Here is a 19232-nt window from a genome sequence, read left to right as displayed (position 1 = left end):
AAACACAGCCTAATAAATCTTCAACTTCACAGCATGTTTTTCAGTCATTTCTACCCCCCTCACAGAGTTACAGAATGAGACTCAGCTTTGATACTTCAGCTTCTTCCCAGCGTTACATGACTGCTGGCTTGGTAAGCTGACACCACATGCACACTGTGTGAGACTGTGTCACCAGAACTCCTGTTACTGTTGTTGGAACAGATACAAGTTACAGCAAAGGTAATGCTGCCTTCATGTCCAAAGAAAACACCAAACTTTTGACTTTTTTAAGTGAAACCAAAACTGTTTGAGTTTGTAATAAACAACATGTTTTGGAGAGGAAAATGAAATAAAAAAGGACAGAGTTTGGAAGCCAATAAACATAGATTGCATGTAAATATATAGTCTTTTATGTAGAGTCTTTAAAAGTACTGATCACAATAAAACTTTACTTATAATCAAAGCTATGAATGAATAGGTTTTCATGAAAAAATCAAAATAATTGACATTATCAGTGCACCTTTTATGACTATGGCTCCTCAGCATTCAGCATTATTAATGTTTTATGAAATTAGATGTGGGGAAAAAAACTTCCATTGATTAAAAATGTACAATATAGTTAAGTGGTAACCACCAGAACCAAGGGATTTTTTTCACGAACATTCCACCTTCGTATTATTTTTCATTTAAATGGTAGAAACGCAAAAGGACGATTGTTGCATTAAAACAATATGTTTTTGTTTATTTACTTGTTTGTTTGTTTTTGCTATAATATAATGAGCTTATTTATTTTCTTTTCTAGGCATCTCTCTCTCTTTTCTTTTCTTTTCTTTTTTTTTAGCTTTTTCTGACACTACGTGAAGGCAACATTCTTCTCCCCGACGGGCGAAGTAAGCTGCGCATGCGTCTCACCAACAGAATCTGCGATCGTGCAGCACTGTGGGTCCCGTTACTAAAACTAGGAAAATCTCAGGAAGTGTGACGGAATAAGGTGGCTGACGGAGCCGGTGGGCCTGGGCGTTGTGTCAGCTGCAGACACCGGACAGCGCTGCGCTCAGACGGTTGACCACAGAGACTCCAGAGAGACTGCGCGAACTCTTGGAGCTGGCCAAGGTACGAGTCTCCGCGTCTGCTGCCGCTGGTCTCCACCGAGGTGACAGAAAGCTTTAACAACGGTTCTGTCGGTATCTGCAACAGTCTTGATAACATCATACTTAACAGATCACTCAATGTAGAGCAGTGACACAAACCACGGAGGCCCAGAAGAGTGCAGTCAAACGATGAGTTTATTAACACACAGGAGAGAAAACATCAGCATATGTCTTCTGACAAAAATACATGTTGTGAACACTTTTAAAGCAGTGAGGTATCCGCCCCTCCAAGGCGTAAAAATAGGTTAAAGACGTTAGTTACAGTAAATGGTACATCTTAGATGGCTATAAACAGACATAGAACTTCTCTTTTCTATAACACCTTCCAAACAAGGTAATAACTTCAAGCCTTCAGGGTCTCTGAGGGCTGGTTGTTGACTCCGGTCATCTGTTACCAAGTAGAACAAAACGCCACAGGTTGCAACAAGAAGCTGAATACATTTGGGCCTCTGCTCAGGCCTGTTCCTAGATTATATGTGTATTGTAAGCATGTATGCAATTATCCTCCTATGCTTTAGTCCTTGACACAATAAATTGTGAAGACTCACGCTTCACAAAGCTTAAGACCCTCTTGTAGACTAATGCAACAACTCTTAATGAGCACAAATATGCAATGTGTATGAAATACTTCTGGCCGTACCTGTAATAAAAGTTAACATAATGGAAGGATCCTCAAATGAACATCTTCAATAAACAACTTTAATGCAATATCAATACTATGAGAAATATTATTAGATGAAATAATGCTGTAAAGAATGTTATTAATGCAATTATAATGATGCAGGTTATATGGCAGCAATAAAAGAATTTCTGTATCTCCACAATATCATACTGAGATATAATCATGACTGGAAACTGTGGCTGACTCATCATTGTATATATTAGTGATAGAGATGTGCAAAGCAGCCGGTATTTGTATTTGTATTTGAGTAAAATTCAAAATAGGCGTAAAAATCCATTTTTTTGCGTTACACTTCTAATTAATGTTATAGTGTAAGTATTCTTTAATTATATTTTATAATAATTATGGATATACAATGTTAGTTGATGTTTTAGCAGACAGTACCAGGAGAGGATGCTTTAAGTGCATGTGATTATGCATAACAGATGTTTGATATATCTGCCTCTGCTGATTTGACTTTCGCACACATTACATACCACTTCATCCGCAGCATTGACTGTAAAATGCTTCCACACAGCAACACTCTTTATTGTTTGGTTGCCCAAATCCATGTGGGGAGTTTCAGCTAAGTTAATGAGTGACGGGAAGCTAAAGTTAAAGCTAAAGTTAATTAGTCTATAGTCTACATCTCGCTGTCTGCAAAACTAACTTTTTTTTTTTTTTTTTTTTTGTGTCCCGTTTGGATCTTTAGCCATCAGAATTGTTGTCTTAAGGCCAAGAAAGATGCCAAGCGGATCATTTTTACCAAGTGGATCATCATGGCCTTGCCATATTGGTCCATTTGATTGACCTTTATTATAATTATGAATTTATTTTATTTTCGGTTGCTACAAACGGGACAGACATGACTGGGGGATAGGACAGGGAGAAAGAATGAAAGAAAGAGAGGGAGAGAAAGAAAACCAAAGGGGAGAAGAGACGGTGAGAAGGGGGGAAGAAAGAAAGAAAAACAAACAAAACGCCTGGATCACCTGTATGGAGAAAAAAAACAGAAGAGAAAGCAAACAACAAAGAGCAACATAATAAAAACAGCACCATCACAATAAACTAGCTAGCAGTAGATAACAGTAGATACTAAATAATAAACGATATTGTGCAGTACGGAAGATAGACAGCGCACAATGTGCTTTGAGGCAGCAGCCAAGAAAGGTGTAGTCCGCGTCTGTGAACACCCGTGTGTACACCTGTGTGCATACCTGTGTGGATCAGCATGCTTGTATTCCAAAGGTTTCTCCATGTAAGAGATCCAGGCCCCAGATATCCAGAGGCCCCAGAGTACAAGGACCCGAGGAGGACCACCAAAAGGGGGGGAACCGTGCCACCCTCCTGGGAAGAGCTGAGTAGAGCCCCAAACGAGAGGTCACCCAGCAGCTGCGGAGCAGAGGCCAGAGGGGGTTGCAGTGGCGTGCCCGCGGGCTCTGCCGGCAGCCAGCTGTGCCAGAGAGGACCAAGCTTCAGGCCCAGAGGCCAGAGGCCTGAGGGTATCCCACCCCCCGGAAGGGGCCCAGCCGGACCACAGGCGCCCGGCCCCGCCAATCGGCCACCAGGAGTGAGCCGGTACATGCATGAGCGCCCAGCCCCAGACGACAAGGACCACCAACACACCAACGTCTGAGGGCATCAGCCACCGGCAGGGAGTGTGGTGAGGGGAGATAGGCCTCCGTACTTTAGAGGGCCTGAGATGTACCCAGAGAGGTTGAGTCTAAGACCCAACCTGACATATAGACACAGACAAACAGGCACACGCGGACACAGACGTGCATTCCCACCCCCATATGCACAACCAAATACTCGGCACTCACCCAACGTGTAGACAGACACAAATAGACACTGCACAGACAGTCGCACTCCCCAAACATACTCTATATCCCAGGTCCAGGTACCCCCGCCCTCAGAGGGGCAAGCTGCACCTAGACCCAGGAGATGTAACCCTTCTCTCTGGGGTGGAGGCAAGCGGACCACCTCCTTATCTGCAGTAGCAGGGAGGCCCCGCATCCCAGACCCCAGTCTGACGGCCAGCACCTCCTCCCAGCCCCCCAGCCCTGACGGCTAACAGAACCGGGGTGAGTGAAGACCTCAAACCTCCCTACACCCGCTCATATGTAGCGTTGCTGTGTGCTGTTCTAAAGTGCATTTAAAACTCAGGAGAGCATGGTACTAGCTTCCTCTCAGAGAGCAGCACGGCTCCTCCCGAAAACCCTTAGTGTCTAAATGCATTTAATATTGAGGGTAGGGCACCAGCGCCAGAGGTGGGTTGGAGTATAACGACCATCCTCTGGATGCTGTAAAACGTGCCCACCCCCAAGGCCCTATATGTATGTGTTATGTGAGAGTGTGAGTAATGTGGATGTCTAGGTTGCAGAATAAAATTGAGGCACAGGCGGCCAGAAGGGGACAGAGGGGGAGTGCCTCCCCTGCACCCTGGTGACATACCTGCACCCCAAGCCCTGCGTGTGTGGGTGGGTGTGGTAGAGCGGGAATAGGGAAAACTAACTTAAATGTACCATGTAACTCCCACAAGTGCATACAATTCGACACAACTACACAAGCATTGGTTTAACCTTTTAAATCGAACGTTAACGTTACTCTGTCAACAGCCTATTGTCTAAATGACCGAGCATGAGAGCACTCGACTGCAGACGTCAGTAATGCAGCGCAATGGAATAATCTCCCGATCTACTGCGTCCGGAACCCAGTTATGGTACAAAAAAATCTATTCAACAATAATCGTGATGCAGTTCAGCCTTTTTTCGCTCAGCCGAGCCTCTCTGTTGCTGTGCAGCAGCCTTTGTCAGTCACCTCTGTCACACGTCACTCACTCATCCGCTCGTGCTCTGCGGTCTTATGAGGAAACTCAGCTTTTTGATAGAAAGGTTTTCTTGTTCCCGAATACAAATATTTTTTAAAGTATTTGTTCGAAATAAATATTCGTAAAAAACACGATATTCGTGCCTTTCCGAATACCGTATTCGGGTTTGGCTCCACCCCTAATTAGTGAATATAAAAATGTAACTTTTGATAATTAAATTCTGTATGACTTATTTTGAAAATTGTTCTCAGTACTGTACACTCACCTCTAAAACGTTTTGTACAGCTCTGCTCAGAGCTTTGACACCATTGCAGGGACTGCAAAAAGAACCTCTGCTGTTTCTTTTTAAGCCATAAAGCTGCGAGCTTCCCAGACAGAACTAAGCATGCATTCTTTGTCTCTGTCTCACATGATAGAATTTTTAAATATGTAATTTAGATATATTTCGCTTTTATGTGTGATTGAAATAGAAATACGGCATTCAGGTTCATTGGATTGTGTGATTTTTATTTAAATTCAGATGGGTTTGGGTATCGACCGAAAGGGATGGACATGATCAGCAACAACACTCAGGTTGGCTGTGATGTTTATGCTCAGTTGGTCAGTGTGCCAGTCTGCTTCAACATTTGATAGGTTTTGCATTCACAGATCAGGGCTCTAGACTAACTTTTTTTCTTAGGTGCACCCAAATTTTTCAACCGCATTACTTAATCCCACTGTTTTACATGTTCACTTTTTATAAAAGAATTGCTGTCCATACAGACAATATTGATTTGTAAATGATTAACTAACAGTCTTGTCAACATAAACGTCTTTATTTGGAGCACAGTTCTACAAGAAAGATAAGTTACTGAAAAAGTGCTTGTGTTTAAAGTGCGTTGGCACTCTTTGGCAGTTTTGTAGACAATGTTAAACTTCATCATCGTCTTGGCCTCTGGTCAGTGAAAGGCAGTGGGACGAGGCGCATTTATCACAGCATGTAATGTGTTTTCTGGATACGCTGTGCTTTTTCAGCGTTTCAGTTCGAAACGTATTAGCACCAGTCACAAATGCAGTATTGCCGGCCGCGGTCTGTCCACACTCACAGCAGTAAATGCAGTGCGTCATGTTGTCAGCTTTACTGTATCTTAGCCAGGGAAACTGGTCAAGCCGCTGTCTTCCAAATGTATACACTTTCCCTCTTTTACTTTCAGTGGGCTCTGGCTCGGAGTGTGTGGATCATTAAGAGGGTCGGGTGCATTGTGTGCCGGGTGGCGGCCAGGAGCGGAGGCCCTGGCGGACTGATCCCCGGCTGCCAAGACTGGCAATAGGGACATGGAATGTCACCTCTCTGGTGGGGAAGGAGCCTGACTTAGTGCATGAGGTTGAGAGGTACCGGCTAGATATAGTCGGGCTCACCTCTACGCATGGCTTGAGCTCTGGAACCAGTCTCCTGGAGAGGGGCTGGACTCTGTCTCAGTCTGGAGTTGCCCCTGGTGAGAGGCGGCGGGCTGGGGTGGGTATTCTAATATCCCCTCGGCTTGCTGCCGGTACGTTGGGGTGGATGAGAGGGTTTGTTCCCTGCGCCTTAGGGTCGGGGAACGGGTCCTGACTGTCATCTGCACTTATGCGCCGAGTGGCAGTTCAGAGTACCCAGCCTTCTTAGAGTCCCTGGGTGGGGTGCTGGAAGGTGCTCCACCTGGAGACTCTGTTGTCCTTCTGGGAGACTTCAATGCTCACATGGGTAACGACAGCGAGACCTGGAGGGGCGTGATTGGGAGGAACGGCCTCCCTGATCTGAACCCGAGCGGTGTTTTGTTATTGGACTTCTGTGCAAATCACAGTTTGGCCATAACGAACACCTTGTTCGAACATAAGAGTGTCCATAAGTGCACGTGGCACCAGGACGCTCTAGGCCGCAGGTCGATGATCGATTTTGTAATCGTATCACCAGACCTGCGACCATATGTTCTGGACACTCGGGTAAAGAGAAGGGCTGAGCTGTCAACTGATCACCACCTGGTGGTGAGTTGGATCAGGTGGCGGGGGAGGACGCTGGACAGACCCGGTGCACCTAAACGCGTAGTGAGGGTGTGCTGGGAACATCTAGCAGAGGCCCCAGTCCGTGAGATCTTCAACGCACACCTCCGGCAGAGCTTCAACAGCATTCCGAGGGAGGCTGGGGACATTGAGTCCGAATGGACCATGTTCAGCGTCTCCATTGCCGAAGCTGCTGCATTGAGCTGCGGCCGCAAGGTGGTTGGTGCCTGCCGTGGTGGTAATCCCCGAACCAAATGGTGGACACCAGAGGTGAAGGGAGCCACCAGGCTGAAGAAGGAGTCCTATCGGGCTTGGTTAGCCTGTGGGACTCCGGAGGCAGCCGACAGGTATCGACAGGCCAAGCGGAATGCGGCTCGGGCAGTGGCTGAAGCAAAAACTCGGGTGTGGGAGGAGTTCGGATAGGCCATGGAAAAAGACTTTCCGACTGCCTCAAAGATATTCTGGCAAACCGTCAGGCGTCTCAGGAGGGGAAAGCGGTGCTCTACCTGCACTGTGTATAGTGCTGGCGGAGCGCTGCTGACGTCGACTGAGAAAATTGTCAGGCGGTGGAAGGAATACTTCGAGGACCTCCTTAATCCCACTGACACGTCTTCCGAGGAGGAAGCAATTCAATTCAATTCAATTCAATTTTATTTATATAGCGCCAAATCACAACAAAAGTCGCCTCAAGGCGCTTCATAGATACAGAGAAAAACCCAACAATCATATGACCCCCTATGAGCAAGCACTTTGGCGACAGTGGGAAGGAAAAACTCCCTTTTAACAGGAAGAAACCTCCGGCAGAACCAGGCTCAGGGAGGGGCGGCCATCTGCTGCGACCGGTTGGGGTGAGAGAAGGAAGACAGGATAAAAGACATGCTGTGGAAGAGAGACAGAGGTTAATAACAGATATGATTCAATGCAGAGAGGTCTATTAATACATAGTGAGTGAGAAAGGTGACTGGAAAGGAAAAACTCAATGCATCTTGGGAATCCCCCGGCAGCCTACGTCTATTGCAGCATAACTAAGGGAGGATTCAGGGTCACCTGGTCCAGCCCTAACTATATGCTTTAGCAAAAAGGAAAGTTTTAAGCCTAATCTTAAAAGTAGAGATAGTTTCTGTCTCCCGAATCCAAACTGGAAGCTGGTTCCACAGAAGAGGGGCCTGAAAACTGAAGGCTCTGCCTCCCATTCTACTTTTAAATACTCTAGGAACAACAAGCAGGCCTGCAGAGCGAGAGCGAAGTGCTCTAATAGGGTGATATGGTACTACAAGGTCATTAAGATAAGATGGGGCCTGATTATTTAAGACCTTGTATGTGAGGAGCAGGATTTTGAATTCAATTCTGGATTTAACAGGAAGCCAATGAAGGGAAGCCAAAACAGGAGAAATCTGCTCTCTCCTTCTAGTCCCTGTCAGGACTCTTGCTGCAGCATTTTGGATTAGCTGAAGGTTTTTCAGTGAGTTTTTTGGACATCCTAATAATAATGAATTACAGTAGTCCAGCCTGGAAGTAATAAATGCATGAACTAGTTTTTCAGCGTCACTCTGAGACAGGATATTTCTAATTTTAGAGATGTTGCGCAAATGGAAGAAAGCAGTCTTACATATTTGTTTAATATGTGCGTTGAAGGACATGTCCTGGTCAAAAATGACTCCAAGGTTCCTCACAGCGTTACTGGAGGCCAAGGTAATGCCATCCAGAGTATGAATCTGGTTAGATACCATATTTCTAAGATTTTCAGGGCCGAGTACAATAACCTCAGTTTTATCTGAATTAAGAAGCAGAAAGTTAGCGGCCATCCAGGTCTTTATGTCTTTAAGACATTCCTGCAGTTTAACTAATTGGTGTGTGTTATCTGGCTTCATGGACAGATAGAGCTGGGTGTCATCTGCATAGCAGTGAAAATGTATGCTATGTCTTCTAATGATGCTGCCTAAGGGAAGCATGTATAATGTAAACAGAATTGGTCCTAGCACTGAACCCTGTGGAACTCCATAATTGACCTCAGTGTGTGAAGAGGACTCTCCATTTACATGCACAAATTGGAGTCTATTAGATAGATATGATACAAACCACTGCAGTGCAGTACCTGTAATACCTACAGCATGTTCTAATCGCTCTAATAGGATATTATGGTCGACAGTATCGAACGCTGCACTGAGGTCTAGCAGGACAAGCACAGAGATGAGTCCACTGTCAGAGGCCATAAGAAGATCATTTGTAACCTTCACTAAAGCTGTTTCTGTGCTGTGATGAGCTCTGAAACCTGACTGAAACTCTTCAAATAAACCATTCCTCTGCAGATGATCTGTTAGCTGTTTGACAACTACTCTTTCAAGGATTTTTGATATGAAAGGAAGGTTGGAGATTGGCCTATAATTAGCTAAGACTGCTGGGTCTAGAGATGGCTTTTTGAGTAAAGGTTTAACCACAGCCAGCTTGAAGGCCTGTGGTACATAGCCGATTATTAGAGATAGGTTGATCATATTTAAGATCGAAGAATTAATCAATGGCAGGACTTCTTTGAGCAGTTTTGTAGGAATGGGGTCTAAAAGACACGTTCATGGTTTGGAGGAAGTAATTATTGAAGTTGACTCAGAAAGATCAATTGGAGAAAAAGAGTCTAACTTAACATCAATGGTACTAAGAGTAGCTGTAGATAATATTACATCTGTGGGATGATTACTGGTAATTTTTTCTCTAATGATAAAAATTTTATTTGTGAAGAAGTTCATGAAGTCATTACTAGTTAACGTTAAAGGGATGGTTGGCTCAACAGAGCTCTGACTCTTTGTCAGCCTGGCTACAGTGCTGAAGAGAAACCTGGGGTTGTTCAGAGAGTCTGGGGATGAGGGGAATGACCCGCGAGGTCACTGAGGCAGTTAAACAACTCCTTGGTGGCAGAGCCCCTGGTGTTGATATGGTCCGCCCCGAGTTCCTGAAGGCTCTGGACGTTGTAGGGCTGTCCTGGTTGACACGCCTCTACAATGTTGCGTGGAGATCAGGGGCAGTACCCTGGACTGGCAGACCGGGGTGGTGGTCCCCATCTTTAAGAAGGGAGACTGGAGGGTGTGTTCCAACTACAGGGGGATCACACTCCTCAGCCTCCCTGGGAAAGTCTATGCCAGGGTGCTGGAAAGGAGAGTTCGTCCACTAGTCGAACCTCGGATACAGGAGGAACAACGCGGTTTTCGTCCTGGTCGCGGAACACTGGACCAGTTCTTTATCCTCTCGAGGATACTTGAGGGTGCATGGGAGTTTGCCCAACCAGTCTACATGTGTTTTGTGGACTTGGAGAAGGCATTCGACCGTGTCCCTTGGGGTGTCCTGTGGGAGGTGTTGCGGCAGTATGGGGTGTCTGGCCCATTGCTACGGGCCATTCGATCCCTATACAACCGTTGCAGGAGCTTGATTCGCATTGCCGGCAATAAGTCGGACTCGTTCCCGGTGGGTGATGGGCTCCACCAGGGCTGCCCTTTGTCACCGGTTCTGTTCATAATTTTTATGGACGGGATTTCTAGGCGCAGCCAAGTGGCGGAGGGCTTTCGCTTTGGTGGCCTCAGAATCTCGTCTCTGCTTTTTGCGGATGATGTGGTTCTGTTGGCTTCATCGGGTGAGGGCCCCCAGCTCGCTCTGGAACGGTTCGCAGCCGAGTGTGAAGCAGCGGGAATGAGGATCAGCACCTCCAAATCTGAGGCCATGGTTCTCAGCCGTAAAAGGGTGGAGTGTCCACTCCGGGTCGGGGATGAGTTCCTGCCCCAAGTGGAGGAGTTCAAGTATCTCGGAGTCTTGTTCGCGAGTGATGGGAGAAGGGAGCCGGAGATTGACAGACGGATTGGGGCTGCAGCTGCAGTAATGCGGACGCTGCACCGGTCTGTCATGGTGAAGAGGGAGCTGAGTGTAAAAGCGAAGCTCTCAATTTACCGGTCGATCTACGTCCCTACCCTCACCTATGGCCACGAGCTGTGGGTAGTGACCGAAAGAACGAGATCGCGGATACAAGCGGCAGAAATGAGGTTCCTCCGAAGGGTGGCTGGCCTTTCCCTTAGAGATAGGGTGAGAATTTCGGCCATCTGGGAGGGGCTCAGAGTAGAGCCGCTGCTGCTCCACATCGAAAGGAGCCAGCTGATGTGGTTCAGGCATCTGACAAGGATGCCTCCTGGGCGCCTCCTAGGTGAGGTGTTCCGGGCATGTCCCACCGGGAGGAGGCCCCGGGGCAGACCCAGGACACGCTGGAGAGCTTATATCTCTCGGCTGGCCTGGGAACGCCTTGGTGTTCCCCCGGATAAGCTGGAGGAGGTGGCTGGGGAGAGGGAGGTCTGGGCCTCTCTGCTTAGGCTGCTGCCCCCGCGACCCGGCCTTGGATAAAGCGGATGAAGATGGATGGATGGATGGCATTCACTTCAATTCAATTTTGCCTCAGACAGTCAGAAATATCATCATTCTGATCATTTATCAGTACTGACACTGTGAGACTTCATCAGAGGTGTGAGCATCACAGCAGAGGTCTTTGTGTCAAAGTAACTGTGAATAAAACACAGAAAAACAAGAAGCAGATTTTCCTGGCCTGGCTTTTTATAGCAGATAACCTTAAAATATTCTGCAGTAGAACAAAAAACAAAGAAAACCATGAATCAACATATGAACATTACCTGATGCTGCTGAAGTGAAGCAAAATTACAGAGGTTTAATTACAGACACCGCTGAGTGTTTTGCAAATTGTCATCATTTTAAAAAGTTTACGTTTCTTCAGTATTGAACAGCAGACTGGTGCGCAATAAGCAAACAAATAATGCAGAAAACAGAGATTTGAGAAACTGTTCTTGAAGTACATTTTGGTGTGAGCCGTTGACCTTCAGCCCTTCCCACCCCTGACTGTCTCTGATTGGTTTAGACCACGATAGGGGCATAATGTGTGTCAGTTGTTGACCACATGGAGGCTTTCAGAGTTGCGGACACTTTTTGTTATCTTTACTCTAACGGGTGGTCACACCAGTGCGACCTAGGATTTTTTTTAGTCGCACCACTGAGAAATTAGGTCGCACTTTCAACACAATTTTGGTCGCACTCTAGAGCCCTGATAGATGCTCTTTTGTACACCTGGGTAGTATGAAGTGGTTCCTTGACTTACTGGTCCTTCCCGTTAGCTTGAAGCAGTCTAGTCTTTCTGCTTTGACATTTTGAATTTTTGCCCAGAGAACTACCACTGTTGGTTCTTTATGAGAGAAGACACATATGCTCAATTTTATCATCAATTTATTCATAGATTTATTATCAAACTGTTAGAAATTAGTTTTACATGGCACCACGGACCTCTGTGGCTCAGAGATAAAGACTGCTGCACCCAGGCAACCGAACGTTAACATGATTGGTTGAAAGGGTGGCCTTAGGTCTGAGCTGAGGCACGTGTCTTCCTCTGCACCTCTGTTGACATCTCCTTATATAGAGATCAACCTTTTGAAGGCAACACTCCCATTTCTATTAAAGTTTTAAGTCAGCCTTAAAGTTTTGTAACTTGGTGCCATCTCTAGAGCAGGCAGACCTCAGAGACTTCTCTCTGTTTGTGTCTGGAAGTATCTGTGTGTAGCAGTCTAAATCATGTTATCAATCTCTGGCTCTCTTCCAAAATTTGCCGCTCTGAAAAACTAGTTCATGCATTTATTACTTCCAGGCTGGACGACTGTAATTCATTATTATCAGGAAGTCCTAAAAACTCCCTGAAAAGCCTTCAGCTAATCCAAAATGCTGCAGCAAGAGTCCTGACAGGGACTAGAAGGAGAGAGCAGATTTCTCCTGTTTTGGCTTCCCTTCATTGGCTTCCTGTTAAATCCAGAATTGAATTCAAAATCCTGCTCCTCACATACAAGGTCTTAAATAATCAGGCCCCATCTTATCTTAATGACCTTGTAGTACCATATCACCCTATTAGAGCACTTCGCTCTCACACTGCAGGCCTACTTGTTGTTCCTAGAGTATCTAAAAGTAGAATGGGAGGCAGAGCCTTCAGTTTTCAGGCCCCTCTTCTGTGGAACCAGCTTCCAGTTTGGATTCAGGAGACAGACACTATCTCTACTTTAAAGATTAGGCTTAAAACTTTCCTTTTTGCTAAAGCATATAGTTAGGGCTGGACCAGGTGACCCTGAACCCTCCCTTAGTTATGCTGCAATAGACGTAGGCTGCCGGGGGATTCCCATGATGCATTGAGTTTTTCCTTTCCAGTCACCTTTCTCACTCACTATGTGTTAACAGACCTCTCTGCATTGAATCATATCTGTTATTAATCTCTGTCTCTCTTCCACAGCATGTCTTTATCCTGTCTTCCTTCTCTCACCTCAACCGGTCGCAGCAGATGGCCCCGCCCCTCCCTGAGCCTGGTTCTGTCGGAGGTTTCTTCCTGTTAAAAGGGAGTTTTTCCTTCCCACTGTGGCCAAAGTGCTGCTCATAGGTGGTCATATGATTGTTGGGTTTGTCTCTGTATATATCATTGTAGGGTCTACTGTACAATATAAAGCACCTTGAGGCAACTGCTGTTGTGATTTGGCACTGTGTAAATAACACTGAATTGAATTAAATCCAAAACCACACTACAGTGCACATCTGTGTACAACACAGGACAAAACACGGACACACAAATTATGAGGTATATAGCCTTTACAATAAAAATAAATTCTAACATCAGTCAGTTAATATTCTCTCTGCCCAAATGCAAAAATACAAATAAGTTGCTGCCTTGTGATTGGCTGATTAATTTGTGCTAATGAGATGTTCACAGGTATAATTAATGAACTGGACAGTGAATGTGTTACATGAAATGTTTCATTTAGAGATGCTGAGCTCTGTCACTGAGGAGGTCCCTGCATGAGGGGTGCTGATACCCCGGGAGGTCAGTTTGCTCACCAGCTGCTGAGCTTAAGTGAACAAGCAGCATTTGGACGTAACTCTTCCAGATGTGCCAAGCTCAGGTGAAGAGCACAGGAAATGGTGTCCTCTGTGGAGAGGTTTGGCCAGTAAGCAAACTTGAATGCGATGAATACATGGTGCAGCAAAAGGGATGATGTGGTCCTTTGCCAGCCTCTCGAAGCACTTCTTCAGGGTGGTAGTCATTACCAAATGTAATGGTGGATTTTTGGGGCAGCTTGAATCAGTGGTAGACTTGAAACACAATGAAACAACATCCTACTCCAGCATGGTGTCCAAAAGGACGTGTGCTGTTGGTGCCTGCGGAACAGTCAGTCTCCTCTGGCTTTTACAGACATCAGCCCGGATGAAGATCGCCTCTTATTGCAGGGGTGTTCTCATTTATTGCAAATCTGGTGAAGTCAAGTCTAATTATTTTAAAGTATATTTAAAAACAACAAGAGTTGAAAAATAAGAATAACACATAGCAGGGAAACATAAATAAAAAAGTCAAAGTCAGCAAACTTCAGAAAGGTAAGCAGGTGTTTAATTTTAATGACTCAAAAACAAACAATAAAATCTTGTTATCAATTCTGAAGCTAACAGGTAGCCAGTTTAGAGAAGCTAGAACGGGGTATATATGGTTTTTTTTATGTGCGCCTGTCACATTTCAGACAGGTCAAGAATGCGGAGCCTGTCCAATTCCAAAATAAAGGCTATTGCAATAATCAAGCTTGGGTGAAATGAAGGCATGAATTACTTTCTCGACGTCAGCAGATGAGAGAGCGTTCTTAATCTTTGCAATGACCCTTATAGAAAGACAATGTCTGCCTGTCATTTTAAGCCTTTTTTCCTTTGGAACCAACTCCACATATGTGGAGCTTCACTGAAGCTGTCTGCATGTGTGCCTGTCTGTCTTGTAACCTTTGAAACAGTAATATTTCAATAAAGTTAGCACAGGTTTATCTCACTTTACTGCATTTAATGGAACTGAAACTAATTGCTGAGTTTTGGAAACATTCTTGTTGTCTTGATGGCAAAATTTTGGGCTTTCACCAATCATATTGCAAATTTCACTCTGAAATGCTTTTATCTAGTTCCCAGATACTTTCTCACAGTGGTCAGGTTTCTCCATGGAGTACAGCTGCTCCAGGCTTTAGAACTGTAGATGCAATATGTTGCAATGTTTCTGAAGCTTTGTAATGAAAGAAATTTGGATCATTTCTTCTCTGATCTTTTTTTGTCTCTCTTTAGTTGCCCTGGTAAGAAGAGAAGTCGACATGCCTTCAAAACCACCAAGTAGAAAAGAGCGAAGGAAGTGGTTCACCTCTCTGACAGGGGAGGTAAGACGTGTTTCATGAAGGTACGAGTAGATGGGATTGATGGATACTTTCAGTTGCATCAGAAAACTTTGTTTTAAGTTTTGTCCTATTAAAACAATGAGACTACTCTAACTAGTTTGAGTGCGTGTAGATCACAATCTCACCAGTGTATATATCTATATATCTACATATATATATATATCTATATATACGTATATATATATGTATATATATACATATATATGTATATATATATATATATATATATATATGTATATATACATATACACACATATATATATATATATATATATATATATGTATATATATATACATAAATATACATATATATGTATATATATGTATATTACAACGATGCCTGAGTCAACTTACTGGAGAGTTGTGAATCAGTATGTCTGGCTTGGTTGTTTTATTATGGCTATTCAGTACTGAGATTTTGTACCTTTCTAACACAATCCAAAGATAATCTTTGCATTTCACTCAGATTGGAAGTAACTTTCATGATCTGCAGCTTTTGTTGATACTGTTGTAGCTACAGTGCTCCTTTTGTGCCAGGTGTGGGTCTTTGGTGTTACAGAATAGTGTTCTGTCACCCTCTGGTGGCAACAGAATCAGATCACACGTCTCAGCAATTCGGCAACTGATAGTCTTTGTGAATTTGTATAGAGCTTACTCGTTTGCTTTTATTGGTGTGTTGGGACTCCTTTCAGTAAAACAGAACCCTGTGATTAACTTTGAACAGATTTAGCAGCTTTGATCAGACATTTCTATTTGTTTTTATTTTATTTTATTTTTTTGCTGTGGAAGAAGTAGAATTTTTAAAGCAGGAATTTTTAAATTCCTGCTTTAAGTTTCTGCTTTTGAGGGCAGATAGTAATTAACACAGGATCATGCATCATGATGAGTTAGAAAACTTAGGGAGGGCTCCGGATAGCAAAGGCATAAAGCAAAGCAGAGACTGAGCCTGCAGTACAGCTCAGGGGCCACTTCAGGGCAGGAGAGTGCAGAGTCCGAGATAAGGCAGATACTGAAGCTAAGGCAGATACAGAGCCTGTGATAAGGCAAGGTGTAGGCGAAGGACAGGACATGAGAAAGCCTGCATTACAGCTCAAGGATGCTGATGGATTCCTGACTGAACATAATCTTTACACTAGATTAGCATAGTGCAGATTAGCAATTGGAGTTTAAAAAGAAGTCAAGGAATCAATTTATAGACCAAAATGTATTCAGACTTTTCACTCATCAAAGTAGCCACGGGATATAACAGCTGGACACACCTGTAGTCGTGTCTCATCATCAAAACACTCCACAAATCCTGCCAGTGATTCACTTCCTTATAAACCATTGAATCGGGTACTTTCTATTGTGATTCCCAATATATTACACAGAAATAAGTGCACCTTTTCTATTTTTTCATTTGGCTTTTGCTTTGCTCCTGATAAATTGTTTTCAAATATTCTGTATCCAAAAGCCCAAACTGTGGACATTCCCTTTTTAAGCTTTTGTGAAACAATAAAGGTAAAAACCTGCGTATTATTATTATTACATTATTATGACGCCACACATAAAAAAAACACATGCAGAAGAAAAACATTGACAATCAATACAATAAATATGCACATTAAGAGACATAACACTCAAAATACAGACAGACAGCACAGCAGATACAGACTGCATGGCTACAGTTTGATTTTATGTACACTGCCGGTCAAACGTTTTAGGACGCCCCATTTTTTCCAGTTTTTTATTGAAAATTATGCAGTTTAGTGTCTCATTAAGTTTTGTTTCCTTGTGCTTATTAGTTTTTTCTAAACACTGTATAATTTCCTGTTTTAGGATTTGTGTCTAGTTATAGAGGATCATATTCATTAGTTCCCTTTAGTGTTGTAGTGTTCCTGTTCCCTTACTCTTGTCTCTTTGTTTTATCCTTTAACCTCCTGAGACCTGAACTCTTTCATGGCATGCTTTTCTAATTTCTCTTCATTATTTGGGCTGACTGGGACCTGATGAATGTAAAAACAAAACATTACCTGATTTTTGTTTCTGAGAAAAATAAGATCCACATATGAGGACATTTGCTGTAAATTTATTTTGATAGAGCAGTGGCAGTATAACGTCCTCGTAAGTGGATATCAGGCCCTTGTAGAGCACAATTTAGTACTTTGGTCCTTCTCAATGAATCATTCAACCCAGCAAAATGAGCAGAAAAAGCCAAGAACTCCAAAACTTGGGCGGAGTTTGATCCTTCTTCATGTCTCTGCTGGAATTTCCAATGGTGGACGTCGAGATCCAATCTTGTGAACTGCTCGTTCCCAGAAGACGAAGCGAAAGGACACAGAACGTCTCCAGAAATTTCCAGTTTATGCTCTGATCTTACATAAAAGACACTGATATCTACCCACACCACATTATCCTCTCCATCACCGAACGTTCAGCTAATTTAAGGTATTTAAGTTCAGCTTTTAATTTTATGCTATTTTACTTCAGTTGGATTTGTCTTTAGCAAATTCTCACAAGAGCACTCATCTTAGCACAATCCCTTTTAAAGCAGTTAAAGCAATACGTTTTCTTTAAAACTCTGTGTTAGTTAATCACAGTTTACTCAATGCAGTCGTCTTTTTACTAAAGTCAGAGGTCAGAGTGTCCTGTGCATCGCCTCGCATCATCATAACTCTCAAGGCTGTCAGTTAGGCCTGTCTTTAGAATCATTATTACATTTTTGCATTGCTCAACTTAAACACAATTATATCTACCTGAGTATATTCTGATTGGCACTAAGTATAGTTAACTATCAGCAAAATCACATGTGAATCATAATTGTGTTTAATCATTACAACATTTAAAACTACTGACAGGTTGGTTACACAGTTCTGATCTTCTTACTCCCAGAGATGAATATAAAGGTCAGTGATTGATCATGTCCACACCTCAAAATCCAAACATTTTTACTACTCAAATTACATTCGATTATATCCTTGATTAACAATAAAGAATAAAGTTACTATTAGCAAAAGCACACACAGACAAGAGTGCTTTAACACTTTATAAATCACATATAACACTCGATGGTGAGTCTTATATGAGCCACGAGTGTTTGTTGCCTCCATCATGGTGGTGTTTTTCTGCTGCTCTGCATCAGGTTTTTAAAGATGACAGATATTTAGTTTGGCTTGTTCAAAGTGGAGATGAGCTCTTTTGTTCAGGAGCGTCTGAAAAAAATAACAATCTTGGCTGATTACAGTTATTTTTTTAAAGCCACTACATAATCATAACAATTACACGACTCCCCCCTTACTGAACAGTGTTGCTCATAAGTCTCCGTTTTTCTCCATGAAGACTTAGTAAAATGCTTGTTTTTACTTGATTTTTAAATTTCTCCTTTTGTTAACTGTTGAATTTTAAAGTTTAGCTTTTATTTTTCTGAACAGTTTTGTAAAAAAAAATGCATTCATGTGTTATATGTCATTTTTTATTCATCATATAATTATAAACAGATAAAACAGTGATACACCTGTGCTGTTGCATGTTGCTACAGTAGACTCCTGTGACTCATAAAGCCAGTGATTTGCACTCTTTCACTAAAGTTCTGAGTCTTTCTTTCAGCAGCGCCGACAGGAAGTGACCTGCCATATGTGCCACAGAGAACATCTGCATCCCTCCAGATGGAGACTCTGCATCATGCACCTTCTTCTCATTCACTTCTATTCATCTCCTCATTTCCCTGAGCAGTCTCATATGACGTCCATGGCCCCTCCCTGCGCATAATTCCGTCTCTCCGTTCTCTCCAGCTGATCCTTTCTCTGCTGCTAAACAAACGTCCGGGTTTACGCACACATATGGTTTACACACACACACACACACACACACACACACACACACGTGGATCACGTCAAGCTTTTAGCCAAGCCTTCTCAGCTCTTACGCGCAGACACACCCTCACACACGTCGCTCGCCCCCACACCTCCCCTTCTGTCTCACAGTCAGTGTGCAGCGGCAGCAGCGGAGGGTGGAGGACGCGCTGAACGCAGTCACGGAGGCTTCTGGCGCACAGCCGAGCCGTCATGAGCCGCTCAGCGGAAGTGGACGCCGCTGCGGAGGAGGAGGGGGCTGAATAGAAAAGAGAGAGAGAGACTGTGTTCTAATTAAATGTCTCACGCTCTCCGTGTGCATCATGCTGTATTTCCAGCTGGTGATCATGGCCGGGACCGTCATGTTGGCCTACTACTTCGAATACACCGACACCTTCACCGTGCACGTGCAGGGCTTCTTCTGCTACGACACCACGTACACCAAACCGTACCTGGGGCCGGAGGACAGCAGCGCCGTCCCACCCGTGCTGCTGTACG

General features: G+C 43.8%; 1 protein-coding gene across 2 annotated transcripts in view; it reads left to right on the top strand.

Annotated features, from left to right (window-relative positions):
* The first annotated feature begins 15254 nt into the window (after positions 1-15254).
* The window catches only part of plppr5b (phospholipid phosphatase related 5b), a 112861-nt gene continuing 108883 nt past the window's right edge, over positions 15255-19232 (top strand). Inside the window, exon 1 of one of the 2 annotated variants that reach the window (XM_084938716.1) lies at positions 15255-19232. This exon is cut by the window's right edge and continues 29 nt beyond it. In XM_084938716.1, coding sequence (XP_084794842.1) covers positions 19058-19232 — 175 coding nt within the window. In that variant the 5' untranslated portion in view covers positions 15255-19057. The other variant, XM_084938717.1, reaches the window with a different exon arrangement.

Source organism: Perissodus microlepis, chromosome 9 (genome assembly GCF_051167445.1).
Source record: "Perissodus microlepis isolate ML-2025 ecotype Zambia chromosome 9, ASM5116744v1, whole genome shotgun sequence".
NCBI classification, from domain to species: domain Eukaryota; kingdom Metazoa; phylum Chordata; class Actinopteri; order Cichliformes; family Cichlidae; genus Perissodus; species Perissodus microlepis.
This window is presented reverse-complemented; position numbering and strand designations above follow the sequence as displayed.